Source organism: Scatophagus argus, chromosome 19 (genome assembly GCF_020382885.2).
Source record: "Scatophagus argus isolate fScaArg1 chromosome 19, fScaArg1.pri, whole genome shotgun sequence".
Classification (NCBI taxonomy): Eukaryota; Metazoa; Chordata; class Actinopteri; family Scatophagidae; genus Scatophagus; species Scatophagus argus.
Window position 1 is genome coordinate 3219152 of NC_058511.1, and position 18409 is coordinate 3237560.

An 18409-nucleotide genomic window follows, 5' to 3' on the forward strand; every position below is an offset into this window, starting at 1 on the left:
ATTGGCGGATTTGATTTGTTAAAGGACAAATTAGAGATTTTAGGATACATTTAAGGAGTTTTAAGGACTTTTGAGCTTGTGTTTGCTACCTCTCAGGATAAAATGCTGAGTGTGTGTGTGTGTGGACAGAGGGACTCGGCAATGCTGTGGGGCATTCAGCACCTGCTGGCTAAAACTGAATCAGGAGTCAGTGTGACAACATAAAAGTTTCACTCTCAGATTCAACACTCAAGAAACACTTCTGATCTGATCTGATCTGATCTGATCTTTTATTTTTTAATAATTGTATGCTGTGTGGTTAAAAAAGTTGTGGGATTTATGACAAGAAGATGGTCAAATGTGTAAATATCATGTCTAAATGGAAGAAATGTGGGCCTTAATAACGCATGTTGACGTAATAAAGCTCTCTACTCCAAGTACTTATTTTTAACGCTATCTAAAGGTGTGCATGAAGAAAAGCAGCGTCATCAATCAGATTTATTAGACCTCAAACGGTTAACAGTTCTGCGCGTGCACAGACATCCATCCTGAGTACATCGGGGGCGCGCACGGGCGCGCCGGGAACGCGACAGAAACAGGATCAGGCAGCAGGTCGCTCGGTGAGCAGCGAGGCGGACCGCACGAAGTAGTGGCGTTAACAGAGCAGACCTGAACCTTTGGCGGCGTTTTCTTCTCCTGTGGAATAACGTCAAGGAAAGTTTTATTGAACACTACAGGCGGACGGAGAGGGTCAGAAAGGCTATCCACCATGTCGGGGAGCAGGGAGGAGGAGAGGAGGAAACTGGCCGACATCATCAACCACTGGAACGCCAACCGGCTCGACCTGTTCGAAATCAGCCGGCCCACAGAGGTAGGAGACCACCCTGAAGTAGCAGGAGAGGCCGCGGACTCGCAGGCCCTCTCCTGTGTGAATGGGAGACCGTTAAGCTATCACTGGCTGACACTTTGCTTGGAAATGTTGAAAGCTAAGCTGTTGTGGGCAGCGTGGTTTACTCGGTTAACTCCGTGGTAAGTCCCCGTACGTGCATGGAGAGAATGAATGCCAAACTCCATTGAAGAATCTTGCGATTTACTATGGCGTAATGTACACATTATACAACCTCAGGCCTTTGACATAAAATAATTTGTTCAGCTTTCACTGCTACCAAGTGGGCAAATTAAATATTTGTCTACGGATCAGCTCCATGTTTGGGTAAAATCCTTTCTTGTAGAAACGTTTATGACAAACGTAAGCTTAGCTAGCTACTAGCCGACGCACACAACTGTATATTTGGCAAGTAGGTTAGCTAGCTAAATAGAATGAATAATTTTCCAAGTTGATAGTTTACAGAAAGTGTTTGTGCTTTTTACACAATAAGTATATTGATTTCCAAGTGAACACAATTAATTTATTCCAAATGTTGAGGTATACTCTTGGAAATGTGTCCGCTTGCTATAAGAAAGGCGACACTGAATTGCCAGATTTTGAAAGGAGTTTGGCGTGCTGTCTTCAATACAAGACGGAACGGCACATATCGGGGCTAGCTAGCGAGTTAGCGAGCACATTACCTGTAGAGCAAACAGAAACCGAACCATTGTGTTAATTAAAAGAAACTGAAAAGCCTAATTACTGGCCTCTTCACACGACACGTATTATTGCTATTTAAGCGACAGTCCAAAGTTGCAACACATCCAGCTATGCCAATGTTATCTGTGTGCATTGGTCGTGAAGCGGGCTTGCAGCAGTGTCCGCAATGGCTGACAAACCCAACAGCACGGTGGGGTTGTTTGATACGCAGAGTAACTAGATAAAAGCTTAAAGTATTAGCAACAAGCGGGGTGTAAATGCTTAAGCCAGGTATTGCGCTCAAAGCACGGATGCCAACAGCCTACAAACCATAACACAGTCTCCCTGTCACTGCAATACACAGACCACGTCACGTCGCCTTGCATTGTCCTCACATTAGCTAGCTCGATGCGAGCTGCTTGTTTGACCAGCAATAATTTGACCCTGCAACATGTTGAGGAGCAGTACTGTAATTAAGTCTCCCGTCTGGAGATTGTGGTTGTTGACTAACAACATGACAGGATCAGGAACTCCTCCCTGCAGGATTCTGCTCGCTAGCTAGCAGAGAACCACAAGGACTGTGATGTTTCTGGTCCTCAAGGAGTTAGTCTGTGCCCATCTATCACTTTAACCCTTAACTGGAGCATCTCATGGCCAAATAGTTTTGATTTATGACTGTGATTGGTCAGCTGCAGTTTTTTAGGCGGTTTGCCCACCCCCACCTCTTCTTGGATAAGGATTGGGGGGGGGGGTCACAGGGTCCCCTCTCCCCGTCTTGAGCCGATTAATTTATCAGGATTGAAGCTGGCCAGCCGTTGGCCAGGGTTGTGTACTGCACACACAACCTCTTCATTCTGTGAGGAATGATTAACCCAGTCCTGAAGTTCTCTAGCTCGTAATTCTTTCACTCTACGAGAAGCATTACTGCAGATGACTGCATAGAGTTTAGTCCAGTAGGACATGATTAAATGTAAGCAGATGCATGGCCTTCCTTACAGCGCCACACCCTCCCCATATGTCAGCTGGTAGAGCCCCCAAGCTGTACAAGTGTCCTTCACACTGTCTAGACTGCTCCCAAATGAAGCTTTGCAGGAAATATGCTGCATGTATAATAAAACTTTACAGTATGATCTATGATTGACACTGATTTTAGATTTGCTTTACTACACACAGTCGGCATATGTGCTGATGTTTAATTTAACAATGTTTAATTTTGGATTTCAGAGCAAACTGCCACTCAGAGCGGTGAGATCATTCGTGTGATTACATTAGCCGTGGATGGCTGATTAGTCTGGAGCAAAGGTTCTCAAACTTTTTAATCTTGGAACCCAAACTGAATAAGTCCCGCTGTGGGACTGATTGTGGGCCTCATGACATAATAGGTACTCGTGTCACGTGGGGACTCTTCGGTGGCAGAGATGTGCTGCTTACTTTTGTTTTTCTTCTGAATAATCAGAAAACAATAGGCTTGACAGGTGTAGCACAGTAAGTGCACTGGAATTCGGATGTTATCACACGAGCAGTTTGTGTTATTTGGATTCAACGTTCAAAGATTCAAACATTAAATTGCCTTAGTGTGTTTTAGCACCTGTGATCGTTCAGTTTCTTTATCCGGGTGAGACAGTTGCCATTCCCAGTGTGGCAGAATTGAACTATATCTCGCCTAAGAATGATGTTTTTGCTCCTGTTTGAAGGGAAGCATTGTGTATTTTTAGGATTGTGAGCACAGTCTGCAGCATTCAGAGGGAATCCTTCCAAAAGTGCAAGGTTTCATGTATATAAGACTTTGAATTCTGACAACTTATATCCAGCAGTTCCTTGTGCTTGGAAGGCTGTGCATACTGGAAAAGCTGTTGTCAGGATTCTCCTGAATATAACTAGTGATATAAAGAGCAGTAGATCCAAAGTGACATTTCAGGAACCGATGGGCAGAATTGAAAAGCAAGTTTCTGAAAGTTTTCCCAACCCTGTAGATGAGTTTATTTTACGTACAAGCTCTGGTACGTGAGCCTGAGCCTAAGCAAGTCATAAACAAAAGTGTCAAGTGCACGTATCTTAAACATTAACAGCACATACTAACACACATTGTACAGGACAAGCAGACCTTGTATACAGTACATGATAAATGATAGAGAGTAGATGATTCATATCATCTTACAAATGTACTTATAACATTCACTCACAGTGCATTCAGTCAGTAGGTATCCAGCATTACAGTTAGGCATAAGGAGGTGTCTGTGACAATGTTGTAATTAGAAAGTAGGGCTATTTCAAACAGTAATTACATGTAAAATTGTCATTAATCAGGCAGATCTAACATATGTTAAGCTAACATTTTCCCTGGCGGGGACATTTTGGAGATGAGGTCACTTGCTTTGTAAAGGTGATTTTCCTTGGATGAGTGCTGAATCTTGCAAATCTGGCTGCATCTCTTATCAGGAAATGGTTTGGGCTCGAGTCAGGCCCACTGAACTGTAGTCTTATTTGCGTGATGCAGGTAAGACAGCTTTAAAGCTCCTCCACTAGTCCTGAGTGCTAACCTAAGGAAATGTTTCACTTGTCTTCTGAGCAACTGCAGAGGCTTATGGTTTAAAACGGGAAAAGTGGCTTTTTTTGTCCATTCTGTTCTCAATTAATCATGCCTGGAACAAGGCCTTCTTCACCACCAAATCAACTCCACTAAACACTGAAGCCTCAAAATCTCCGCAGGGTGCCAAATATTAGCATATTAGGTAATACATTATGTTATTACCTTTTACTTATATTCACACTGTGGCTTCATTGCGTGTCAGCCTTTAGATTACTGACTTAGAGGATCCCATAGCGGGGTGTCTGCAGGAGCTTAAAACGACAGAAATGGATCTAACTTTAAGAGTTTTGAAAGAATAAAGGCTTTAAATAAACCTTTTCGGAGCTTTCAAGTTGCAGCAGTGCTGGAAATTGGCCACAGTTAAACTTACATGCTTGGAAGACAGAAGAGGGTTAACACAGTATGACAGATATTTTCCTTTTATCAAGTGTGCTTAGCTGAACAGATCCAAACATCTTGTCTTTTAATGTACACTGTCCTGATACATGTCCTTCACTTTGTGTTCCTTATTTATGTGCTGGTTTCTGTTTTTTTTTTTTTTTGTCTTGAACGCTAGCAGCTTTATCCCAGCCTTGAAATGTCTTGAATTTGTCAGACTGAAGCATTCAGATGACACAGCAGTAATAGTGAAAGCCTGCTTTGCCTGTTCTTGTGTGGTGTGAAAAAATTGACACAGGTCACATGCGGGAGTGAAGTGTAACAGCTCAGGTAACCTCTGAGCTCCTGACTGTGCAACATGACAGACTGAGGCCTTAATTTGATGCATTGCTGCTGCTCTAGGAAGGCTGAATTTAAGGGGAAATCAGGATTGCCGCAGCAGATCTCAATAAGATGAAGAAATACAATCGTCATGTCTCAATACATTCTTCAGCTCTGTTATGCATTGCTTGGCTGTATAGGATGACAGTATGTTGATTTATTGTGATATTTTCACTTTAGCATCTTCACTGTGGTCCACGGACGTGAGAAACAGGGCTGGTTTATAAGCCAGCAGAGCACTGGTACCGGATTGTTGCCTGTGCTCCATATTGGGGGGAAAACAAGTAGGATGGCAGACAATGAAACCAATTATTTGTCTTCATTCAGCAATATGCGTGCCATGCTAGGATTGAACTTGAGTTGCCCCGTTTCACTCTTGTCTTCACTCCACAGTATTACCCTTTTGTCACAAAATGACTTAGGACTGAAGTTTCTGGGAGCACTGATTGGCTGAATTTGATGTGAAAGGTGTTTAATACCAGGGAATTCACATCCACCTTCTTTCCTATGGGACCTGAATGCAGCATGTAAACAGACCCACTGTGACATCAGTGGCCACTCCCTCCTTTTTCTCTGCTGCACAGGAAGCAGGAAGCTGTCAGGAAGTGTGTGTTGTGTCGAGATAATGGGTTTCCGCTGTTCTAGGTGGAATGATTGGGTTATTTTCACAGTGATGTGATCAGATTTTATTTTATCAGCTATTTCCAGTATTTTATCGGCCGTTTCCAGTGCTCCAGAATAACTCTCTACACAAGTGGCACCAGTATTATTGTAATTAGATGAACTGGATGGGCCATAAATATCTTCATTCCCTCCTCTTTTCAGGTATCTGTTATTTGTCTTCAGTGTTATCTGGGACAAAGAGTGGGTTATATGCATAAAATCCTGTGTCACGGTAATTAATTTTTTGAGCATTGTATTGTTCAGGAAAATCTATTGCTGAACAATGTGTGGATAAAATAATCAGCTGACAATGTTAGTTTTTTTTTTGACTGATCTGTAAAATTAAATACCTGGCAAATCGAGGTACTCCATCACATTTTTGCCAAAGCAGTGCAGCAATAAAATATTGATATAATGCCAACCTGCACATTGATTTACAACATTGCCCACAAGGGCAAAGGGATAGACACCTCAGAAAGGCTCTAGCAGGATGTTTTAAAGTCTAAATTTATATTAGGGCTGCAACTACCGTTTATTTATGTTATCAGTTAAATTGCCAATATTTTCCCTTGATTTCGCTCGTTAATTGTTTAGTCTGTCATACAGCAGAAATAGAGAAAATCACAATATCGTAGAGTGGATGAAATCTAGAACCGTTAAATGGTTGAAGATTTTGCTTGAAAGCTGACTTAATTTTCTATGAACTAATCAGTCAATTGACCATTTGTTTTGGTTCTAATCTACAGTATATATTTTTGTATGGTAGATAACATAATATCGCTCACTCCTATTTGCAGTTCCCACCCATTCTCCCACATGCTTGCCCGTATACAAAGATTACCTTATTCTGAATATACTCAGAAATAAAGTAGACCATGTAGTGCAGTAAAATTGTTTGTGTGCGTTTCTGTGTTTCCTGGGAGTTTGGGTCATTTGTGAAATGGCATTGGACCATCATGGGAGGTCAAATCGCTCATTGAGAAGAAATCATGCCGACTGATTAGTGTCTGACTTTGACTAAAAAAAAAACAAAAACAAAAAAAAAAGTAATTGCTGGCCGGGCATGTACCTGTTTTCAATAGTATATAGCAACAACTATATAGCGATAGCAGCAGCACAGTGAAGGCCTGGTGAACAGATTTGCTGGCCTCAGCCACAACTACAATACCATGAGCACACACACACACACACACACACACACACACACACAGAGTAGCTGACTGCTCTGTGCATTTATCTCTGTTTGCATTGTCCCTCCGTGTGTTCGTCGGCCATGCCTCCCCTCCCTCCTTCCCTCTTTCTTTCTGCCTCTCTCTCTCTCATCATGTCATGAGGCCGCTAGCTGGCTGTGTCACCATGGTAACGCTGTAGCTGTGATGAGCACAGACTACATGAGCTCGGCGAAAGGGGCCTCTCTCTCACACATACCCGGTAGTTGACGGGCTTGTAAAAGAAGCGTGTGTGTGTGTGTGTGTGAGAGAGATTTTTAGTTTGCAGTGCTCGTGATAGTTATGGTTGAAGGTACACAGATCAAAGAGACCATCATCGGTTCGTGTAATAATTAGATTTATTGTGATGCAGCTGACCTGAAGTGAACCGGATTCAATAGTCCGCTCAGTTTGGGGCAGTTGGAGGAGTAATTATGGTAGTGTGGCTCATCTGCTAAAGCAAAGGCCACATTTATGCTTGTAGCTTCAGGTGTGGGATTTAAGACACTGATTTATACTCAGTTACATGTCTGTATCTGATTGCACTCCTCTTGGTTTTTCCCAGGCTATGTGCAAATTAGGGTCTGCCCCACTACACACCAGAGGACTTAAATTAACGGACTGCAAGCAAAGCACATGTTTTATCATCTTGCACCATCCCTCATCCACACAGATGGGCTTTAACTGATAGGGGATCAGATAAATAATAAACAGCTCAACCGCTGTACTGTCTGTATTGTTTTTTGTGTTGAAATCACAGGAGCACCTTTAACTTCAGTGTCACTTTCGCTGCCTTATCACAGGACAGACTCTATGAGTGGCTGTTCCCACAGTTTGCTTACTGATGTAGCCCCTTTTGGGAGGAGTAAGGATTGTGTATGCATCTTGGGGAGAGAGAGAGAGAGAGACGCATTTTCACCTTTTTTATAGCATTTTGCTGAAACCAAATCCTGATGTGCTATCTGTGACTAAGTGCAAATGGAGTCCAAAGTGAACCCTGTGAAAAATGTGGAGACTGCAAATACTTGACTTCTTTCACAGGACAAGCAAGATAACATGGAACAGAATCGCTGGACTGACTGTTGGATGTAGTTAGAAAAGGTGTCCGAATAACTCACTGTGTCAGATGTTGAAGGCTTTGAACGATACTGCAACGGAACTTGGAGCCTTTATGTGGAGAAGTGTACATATGCAGATAACAAACTTTGACGTTTGATGTTTCCTAGTTTAACATTTCCTTATCTTATACTCTTGTGTGGGAAGTCCTTAACTGTTTGTGTTTTTATTTAAGTGCTTTGCTTCATCATAAAAAAGCTCAGCACTCTTGAGAGAACAAGCCAGGTGTTTATTTTGTGCCGTTTAGCACTTAATTTTTTTTTATTCTGGCTACCATCAAGATGTATTCACCCTTAATTTGACCTCAGAGACACCTGGATGCTGTGGTACTGTTATGCTCACAACTACAGTAGAATGGCTGCAGTTTCAGTCTGAAGTACTTTGTGCTCTGCATGTGTCCAAGAGTGCATGTCCATACGTGTTGTCCCTGCTGCTGTACACTTCTGCCTATCAGCACAACCAGATGAAGCTGTAAATGTGTTGTATGTCACATTTCATGGGCAAACTGTGAGTGTGAGTGTGTAAGTGCTCCACAGTGGTTTATTAGGAAGCGGGGCAAAAGATCACGACCACAAGTCTTATAGCCTGTCCAACAGAGTTATGGCCCATCTCTATCTCACACACACACAGACAGATGGACTGACATGATTGGATGAGTAACCTTGCGGCTCATTTCCGTCAGCCAACCACTGCTCGATCATGTTAAATTCTGCTCTAAGAATGAAGCTGCGATGTTACTCAGTGGTTCGATGTTGTGCAGTTTTATCAGCAAGTTGCCTGTGATTTCACTGCTTGCAAGTTGTCATATTCACTCAGTTTGGATTAGTGCTGTCGTGCACATTATTCTGACACTTTTCTCCTGTCTGACAGCAATGAAGGGCCACGGTGCTTCTCTGTGTTTCTAAATTCACGTTTTTGAAATCATTGCACTCTTAATATTTCTGTTGCTGGTTGTGAACTCTCCAGTCCAGTATGCAATCTTTGTCCAGCCACATCGCTCACTGTACCAGCCGTAATTAATGCAGCTGGCCACGGTCTATTGGCTGTTGCCTGTTAAAAAGAAGGATGGGGTCACAGTGGAGGGCCAGGATATTTATCACCACTGTTTATTTTCAGTATGTTAGGAAGTCCACTTCAGCCTGCTGTAGAGTGATATAGGCTGCATGTGGCTTATGGGTGAAACAGTGTGTGTGCATAAAAATTTAATTACTGAAAAAATCAAGGAGTGGATGGAAAGATTAATAAGCGAGAAAATAAAATGTATCCATTTTTTTCACGAATTGACATTAATTTGATAAGCTAGTTCAAAGGTTAAGAGAGCTGATAATGTTTCATATGTGCAACCTTTGTTTAGCTGAAATCTGGACTTTCACAGGCTTTTTGTAGTTGAGATGCGGTTGTGGCAATAGCTGACTATGACGAGGCAAATGCACAACTAATTGCAGATAGTTTTCATTTTTTAGCATGTGCCATCAAGCCCAATGTTAGATGCTTTAGTTACTTAGTAGTTAGACAGAGATCAGAAAAAACAACAACACAAGATTTAGCCACCTAATACGAAACAGCAACTGAAGTATATCCCAAATATAGATTTATAAGATTCTGAAAATGTCTTAATGTCTTAAATCTTAAATGTTGTCTTCCAGTGGAGTTATTTCAACTTAAGGCTTTTGAAAAAATTGTGCATTCCTACATTGTTGAGGTTTGTCAGTGCAGAGTTGAGTATGAGAACAGTTTTTATTTACATCTGTTCGAGTTGCAATTAACAGGCTCCTTAAACCTTAAATTAAACTTGGTTGATCTTGCAGAAACCTTGCTCCATTTTAGAGGCAGTTAATTTTCCTGGATGGACCGTCGTGATCTGATCAATATATGTAAAGTGCCCCTTGAAGAAGCCTTCCCAAGCAGTCCTGACTAACATATCAGCATGGTCTCTGTCTGAGTGTGTGGGTGTGTGTTTGAGGAGTGTGTGAGGATCCAACTGGGTAATATGTCATAGTTTTCAGGGTTCCTACTGGTCATGGAATTCCTGGAATGCAAGTGGAGTTCTGAGTGGTGGATTCCAGACAGAGAAGGTCAGGTATCTTGACAGATTCTCTGTGGAAAATTGGGGAATGTTGCGAACTGAAATACACATGTTTTTCAGTGAGTGTTTTTTTCATGCGTTCGTGTAGACAGTTTTCAGTGGGTGGAATCCAGATGTTTGTGAACAGAAAGACAATTGGGAAAGTCGTGGAAGAGTCATGGAACTTGCATTAAGGCCACAGCGGGAGTTTCTCTCTCCCTGTGGAAGCATATTAGTCGGGAAGCACCTGCAGTTCATAATCTGGCGCTCTCTTTGCTCTCCCTCTCTCCCTCTGTCAAACACACATTCCTCCTCTGTGATTTGGCCTCTCTTATCTATCTTTTCACTCTCTCCTCTTGTTCTAAAACAAGCAGTGTATTGTGTGTGCTCGGCAGAGCAGCCCGCCCTAAAAGCTGTGTGTGTGTGTGTGTGTGTGTGTGTGTTTGCGTGTGTGTGTTTGTCCCAGCCAGCCTGTCAGACCATGTTAATCCCTTAGAGGCCCTGCTCACCTCCTCCCCGTCTTGCCCCTTTTTTCTCTCCCCTGGCCTCCATTGGTTTGTGTCGTCTTCTCAGGCAGCTGATATGCTCTCCTACCTGTCAGTTAATACCCATTCGCCTCCCGGCGGCCCAATCACATGGGCGGTAACCCGGCGTTGACCTCACAGGATCAGACAGCAATCAGGAACCAATGACTGTGAATGTTTAGCACTGCTCGCTACCAGCTCCCGTGGTGCTTTGCGGCAGATCAATGTCTAAATCGTGCTTCACCAGGAGGGAAAACATGGAGGGATGGATCTGTATAGTTACTGAGAGTTGAACCTATTGTTTGGGTGGCCGGCAAATGAAAATCCACATTAGAAATGTGAGCCACTAAAAAAGTGTTTGCATTTGTGGGTTCATTTGTGTTTTTTGTTTATTACAAGAAAGTCTTTGATCTTGAATAGTGGATTGTCTTGGCCTTAGAACTGAAGACATCAGACGACTGCTAGTTGCTTTACATTTATACATCAGCGTGCTGAGATTTGACTCAAAGTAACATATCTTGGACATTCTGGGAACAAGTTAGTGTATAAGTAGTATTTAGATAAATAAATTAGAACACTACATAAAATCAGTGATCAAATTTTAAAAAGATTTTAATGTGAGTGATGGTAAGGGTATGTCTTGTGTTGTTTATTTTTTTTTGTTTGTTTGTTTTACAACTTGACCATAAGGGTGGAACTGAAATCAAATATCAAGGTCAGAAATTGTGATCACCAGTTGTTTCCCTAACGACAGTGTGAACGAGGCTGGCTTGGGACTCTGAGTTGCATGGTGATATCCAAGTGGGTAAACTGCTTCAGGATAGGGTGTGATAGTGTTTGATTGGTTAAATTTAATCACCAGCGAAAGAGGCCTTCTGCAAATAAACACACACACACAGCGAAACACACACAGACACAGCTCGGATAAACAACAACACAAGTGACATTCCACAAGTTCTACGACGGGGGACCACAAAATGTTTGGCGCCGTGTCTGTGTGTTGAAATGTTTGCTGGTTTGGTGTTGTTGGTTTGTGAAAAGTACCAGCATACCAGATGTATGACAGCAGATGGACTTGGGGAAAGCTGGACTGGACTTGGGAAACCGATTTGTGAGGGGGAAGAAAGATATTTGATAAAGCTTAACTGGTATTCGCATCAACGTTTTGTTTGCTTGATGAAATGAATGCACACCAGCGAGCTTAGGAAAATTTTGAAACAAAGAGCTCATTTCCAGTAATGGTGTTGTAATCTGTTAATTAATTAATAGGTGGAGAAATGTTCAATACAGTTTAAGCAGTTTTTGTATTAGCAAGGAATCAGCTGATCAAAAGAAATCATGTAAAAATAGTATAAATAACACTGCCCTGTGTCTCCTGGATATGTATGTCGCTAACACAGTCGTAATAACAACTTTATAAGATGATTAATATGTTAGATGCTGTGTTTTTAGCTTGTCCTGCGCTGTCTAGTTAGCCACAAATATCATCTAATAGTCTATTAAGTTACAAACTATGGTTAACTATAATGACGTGCTTCTTACTTATACAGTCTGAATGTAAATATTTCCGGTTAATTGAAAGCTCATCTCATTTTATTCCCATGTTAGTAAAACGGTGAAGCTGAATGCTGGCCTCATTCAGTAGTACAAAAGTGAGCAGCCAATGAAGGAAAGAATCCTAGCTTTCACTTACTTTCCGGCAGCAAAACAGTCTACAACATATTTTTGAGATGCTGTCACTGCTCAGCGAAAGACGAGCAGCCAGCAGTCACATGCAGGTGCTGCAGCCTAAACTTACATATCAACTCCGTCAAAGAGCCTCCACTCCTCTCATCTGCTCATTGTTAAAAGGGCCCCCAGTGGAGCTGCACCTCGCGGTCCTCGCCCTGTCCTCAGCTCAGCCCCACCCGCATGCTCGGGTCTGGTGGAGAATTTGAACCGAAAAATACAATAATACTGTGTGGAGACCTCAGCGGGCTGGGGACTTCCCTCCGCACTGCTCCACCCATTCATATTTGTTGATCTTAGCTGTCCAGCCAGTTTCATGAGAATGGCTTTGACACACACACACACACACATTTACTCTCACAAACACCCAGCAGTGCAGATTTAATGTGCGACTGGGACTGACATGGCTGACGTAAGCCCAGTCTGTGTGTGTTTACCTGAGAGTTCAGGGTTTGGTGTAAATCTTTCTCAGGGAAGAGAAAGAAAGAAAAATAATGAGTCTGTAACTTGCTTCTTGGTTTTGTGCTGATAAGCACCTTGAGGCCAGGTGGTCTGTCAGCTTTGCTTTGCTATTATGTTATGTAGTGTGTGTGTGTGTAGACTGGGAGAGACTGCAGTCCAAACTACCGTTCCCGGCCAGTTGTTTGTCCAAGGAGGCATCGTCTGATGGCAAATGCACTCCATTATCCTTCAGTGTTGTCAGTGGCACAGTTCACCACAGAATGCTGTTGATACCAGGCAATTTAGCCAACCGACGGAAAGTATTTGAAACTTTTCTGAGACGGACTGCTGGAATGTCCCGGTGCAGTAAATCCTGCACATGTGGAAATTAAGCTCAGACCAGGGCTTCTCCTACTTTCAGCTGGGTTTTTGGTCAAGGACAGATGATGTCATCTGCTAATTTGGATACTTGCGGCATCAGTTGCACCAGTTTCGGGATCTGCAACTTTCATCAAGACGTTTCGAGGCTCTTTGAGTGTCAGTTAGAAGCCTGCTCCAGACATTATGATGACAGTCAGGTTTTAAGACCAGTAGATCATCTTTTTGGTGTGTTGCAAAAGTTCAACCATTATTGCAAGTTCTTGAATCATAGCAGATACATTTTCAGACCCTGTAAAAACATCTATTTAATCTCTGTGATAAAATGCTGTGGAAGTTTTGGAGAGCCATGTTTGTCACATATAATAGTACAACATTTGTAGAATATTTTCTAGGTCTGGTGACATTTAGGGCTGTGATGATAACTGCATGACCACACTACCACAGTCATGTGACTCTCCTGCAGGGTCGAATTCGTTCCTATCATCATCGCAGTTTTTTTTTTTTTTGTGGTGTCAGTCTCATGTTATTCCAGTGCGCAGCAATGCATTTGGAGATCAGAGCTGTCTCACATGCCCAGTCAGGAGCACAGCCTCTGATTGGTTGCCAGACTTAACCCAAGATGTTATGGGATTGACAGTGGATGGCCAATCACCAGATTTTTCTGACATTTTGGACAAAATAATTCATAGATTATTAGGAAATAATAATTAGAACTGTTAAATGTCACCGCTGTTAAAATAGGTCTTTTTGTCGGTTGTTTTCTTGTCTGTTACTTTGCTGCTCTAAGCCGTATTCTTGGCTGTCATACTTTATGTTGTTATTGATAGCAAAAACCCTGTAAGACTGACCTCCTGATCTTGTATGACCCCAGCAGGGAATATCCCCATTACAGATTGTGTTGACACAAAGGACAAATGGGTTGGAATAAATTGAGATCTTTTTTTCCTCTCATTTGAAATGCCCTGTGTGCCATAATCAGACTTGAAACAGCTGTTCATTTCTTAATTTGCAGCCTTAAAAAAACAATATGCTAACTGTAACTCAGACTTCATAGTAGATGATGTAAAGTAAAGTCTGGAAACAGGAAGGAGCAAGACCAGGAGTTGAAAGATGGGATATCAGTGAGGATGAGGAGGAGGAGGAGGAGAAGTGACATTGCAGTCTGCCAGGGTTAATTAGCTTCTATCCCTGAGATGCTGTTTGAAATATTTTCCAGTATTAGTGGGGATTTCCAGTTTTTATGTCAAGAACTGAAAAAGTGTCTTTATGCTTTCAGAAGTTTGCTCTTATTTGGAATAAGGTTTATTTTGGGCCGATGAAGGCCCTGTTTCTGATCAACTGGGGATTTTTGTTACACTCTGACCAGTATTGTTGCAGTAGCATATTTTGCTGCCTTCTTTCTTTGTTTGTCCATCTGACACCTGAGAACTGGGCATGACCAACATACCAGCGCCATGGCAACATGACACCCAGCGGTGAGGTGGTTGCCATAGCAGCTCTCAGTAGCTTGTTAGTGTTGGATTGCACCGGTGGTTACTGTACACGGGAGAGGCAGCCCTGTGTGGAAGTGGACCTGCAGCCATTGGTGCGAGAGACTCTGGCAGAGTGTGCCAAGTAGTTGTTTTGAAACAGTTCTTTTAAATTTTAAGTGCGATAATCTACAATTATGAGCTTTATAGTTTGGTTTGGACAGAAGTCTCCTAAAATAGTGGACATTTTAAACGTTTGCAATTCCATGACAGCTGAGCAAACTTTGTTTGTTGAATAAGAGTATAAGATACGAGGAGAAAGTCTGGCCAAAGTGATTAAGTCGACCCTGAGTTGAGACAGTTTTCTAAACACCAAAATCTGTATCAGTCCAGTTCACTGATTAAATGTTACACCCTCTCCTAATTAGTTTTCAAGATGTTTAGCTAAATTTTTCTCCAGAATTTGTAATCAATATACCATAAGCCCTGCAGTTAACAATTTATCATGGCAGCCCCTTATAACTTAGCCTCATAGAGAGAAAAGCCCCAACAAACATTAACAAATCCTCAGGAAAAAAAAATCAGTTTACCTTTAACTTTGAGCTAATTTGTGGTTGAAGTTTTACTTTCCAGATAACCGACATGGCAGATTCATGCAGGATGAAGCACACAGAGGACCTCTATGGATATTAAAAATCTTAAGAGGGCCCAAGATAATACTAGTCCCATGTGCACAGGGCTTTAAAGGCTACATTACACAGCAGTTAATTACTGTTGAGGCCTTGGATATACAGTAGGTAGTCAAAAGAGAGACTTACTAAGACTTCTTTTGGACCTGCAGACATCCTGCCTGTGTGCCTCAGTTAGTTTGTCTGCTGGGTTTACTGTTAGACTGTGGATTGTTTTGGTCTGTTGGTCAGCCTGATAGTTTGTCATTACCGCCCCCCCCCCCCCCGACCTTTTTTGCACCAAAGTCACTCCAAGGCTGAGGGAGAGAGATGTGGGCGGACCTGCATAATTGAACGCCTCATCCCGAGTGTGTTTGTGTGTATGTGTGTGCGCGTGCTAGTATGTGTGCGCACTGAATTCCTAAGAGCGTCTCTGTATTCTCTGCACGTTGGCACCTCCAAAAATGCCTGGTAAGGTCACGCTTGTGCTCACGTTCTTGTGTTCACGCATGTTTGTGTAACTGCGTAGACCTGATCACAAGTTGCCTCCCTGTAAACCTCTGCAGACTGTTATTGATCTTTCTTGTACGTACACACACACGCCCAGAAGCATGTGTGACCTTTCTGGCATTCTCTGAAGTCTCTATTCTCTCTCTCTCTCTTTTTTCTTTTATAGTTACTGAGAATGAGAGCGAAAACATCAGTAAATGGAGCAGAAGTGAATGCTTCCTCTCATTATCCAGTTATTTTCTGACTCTCTCGCTGTGAGCGTTTCCACTGGAGTTAGACTGATAGGACTTTGTCACGGCTGATACAACTGATACCTGTGCTGATATTTTTGACTTTCATTTTAAAATGGCCTCCATTCAAGATATTTAGATTTGACCAACCAAAAGGAAATGAAATATTGTGAAATCTCAAATAGAGAAAAAATCTTGTCTGAATTTGAGTTAGGTTTATATTAGAGACATAGACTATTCAGGGTTTGGAGTCTGCGTTGTCACCGTACCTATTAAAGACGAAAGTCATAGGAACTGTGTTACTGCTACTTTTCACACTTCAATATTTATTTATTGGAATTCATATTGTCATTGCAGTACTGAACAGTGCTGTTGCACATCATCGCAGATTTTCCTCATATTGCACAAGTCCAGCACAACACAGACTTTCTTCTTTTACTAATTTAACAGTTTCTAGTTTGGTATATTTTTCACTGGTGTTAAGCAGTTATCAATGAAAGTCAAAGTGTTTTGAACAGATGAAGGGGGTGATTAATTACACTTACCTATTTGGCACCCAAGCAATCAAACTGCCACGTTTTCATCATGCTAGAACTTGTCTGAGCATTTTTTTTATGTAAGGCCAGATCCTGGGAACAAAGGTACAAGCACATTTTGGAATAGCAGAAAGACACTGTGTTATGTTTGTGTCTTAACTTCGAGCTGAACCAGTGATGGTCACTGGAGAACAAAAGCCTGGGCCTCTATTATTACACCTATTCACAGTGTTTTATGTGTTTTGTCCAGTCATAGCCCAAAGATGGATAGACAGACAAGTCCCCATCAGTAGTTTGACAGTAAAGATGTAGTTTGTCCCCAACCCGACATCCCTTGCTCTTGGATTGATGCATTTGTTCCTGTGGAGAGTTCATATCTTATGGTATAAAATATGTTTTGAAGTATTTTTTCACCTTATTGTGGGTAAATACAGCACATATTTAAAATATTTTGGCTGTTTTAAGATGGTCATGCCTGCAGAAGATGAGATGTGATTAATAAGATGGCTTTTTCAGTAGTGAAACAACCACAGTATGTCAGCTGTACATCAGCTGTCATATGTTTACTGTTGTGTCTGTCAGGGTATGTGTGTAAGACAAACTCATTAGCCCTTAACGGCCTTGTGGTGGGCAATTACCTCACACATGCACACCCACTTGCACACAGTGATTTCCTTCCACTGGCCATGCAGTTATCTGCCAGCCTTGATCCTTGTGGGCTGCTCATGGAAGCATCGAGGCAGTGAGCAGGTCTGATTTGTGGTTAGGCGTCACCACCAAGCACAGACGATTTATACCATACCTTCCCACAATGCCTCACTCTGTCTGGATGACAGGGTGAGTTAGGTGGCCGGGGGGGGAGGGGAGGCCGGACGGCTCGATACTGAAGCAGAAACTCACCTGAAACAAAGAGGCTTTTCTTTGCAGCCACAGAGGAAATGTGTGCGTGTAGTCTTTTCATTCAGTCAGTCCAGCCGGACTCGGCTGCCTCCTTTTGTCCGTCCTCGTGGTTCAGGTTGGTTTTGTTTTGCAGGAAATTCTGTGAAACAACAGTCATTGATACTGTCCTCAATATTCGATATAAACTTTCATTCGGCATTTTAAGATGACTTGACAGCAGTGGGACATCATTACAGAAAAAATTCCTTAACTGTGTGACTATACCTCTGTACGAACATATTTAAGTGCAGTTTTTGTTAATACAGTACATTTTATTTTATTCTTTTGTTTTGCTTGCATGCTTTTTTCAAGTTCATTTTTCAAAATTATCAATAGTTAAATAGTTCATTACTCTTTGAAAGTGGGTACTTACATAATTATACTATTATCATTATATGATGGCATAAAATTGTGTTAAAATAACAATAATGTTCAGTGCAATTATTTCTAGGTCAAATACAAAAGTAGTTGTTGAAACAGACCTAGAAGGAACTTCAAAAACTGGAATGGACAGAGAATTGACAAAGAAACAATATTTATTGTGATTTTAGCTGATTCATTAGAAAAAATCATATATTTTGTTTGTTTAGACTGGTGAAGAAGCTCCTGTTAAAAATACAGATGCAGCTGCTGCTGCTCCTACTAAAGTATAAATATAAACCGAGACCATTGGCAACTTTGAAAACAGTCTTGTTAAAATTCCAGGTCAGCATTTGCATCAAATACCTTGAAACTGATTAATGGAGACCCCATAACTTCACCACACAGTAATTGATTTTTCGCGCAGCATGTTTGTCCTTAGCTGAAAGAAGTTACTACGCTACAAACTGCTTCCTTACAACCTCTTAAAAATTTACCACAAGTACAATTCTTGTAGTCTGAAATGGGTATTTTATAAAGCAGTAGCTGGAGCGGCATTTAATGACTTTTCTATAGCTTATATTTTCAACCTTGTGTTTTGCTTGAGGCACAGTCAGCAGCCCTTGGACGTGGACGTTCTGGTGATGCATCTGCAGCTACAAGCAGCAGAGAAAGC

At 41.8% G+C, this 18409-nt stretch overlaps 1 protein-coding gene across 9 annotated transcripts in view; it reads left to right on the top strand.

The window, feature by feature from the left end:
* The first annotated feature begins 545 nt into the window (after positions 1–545).
* The window catches only part of afdna (afadin, adherens junction formation factor a), a 91601-nt gene continuing 73737 nt past the window's right edge, over positions 546–18409 (top strand). For 6 of the 9 annotated variants that reach the window (XM_046372453.1, XM_046372455.1, XM_046372456.1 and 3 more), the window contains exon 1: positions 546–850. In XM_046372453.1, the coding sequence (XP_046228409.1) occupies positions 749–850 (102 nt within the window). In that variant the 5' untranslated portion in view covers positions 546–748. The remainder of the gene's footprint in view (positions 851–18409) is intronic. The other 3 variants (XM_046372457.1, XM_046372458.1, XM_046372461.1) reach the window with 1 other exon arrangement.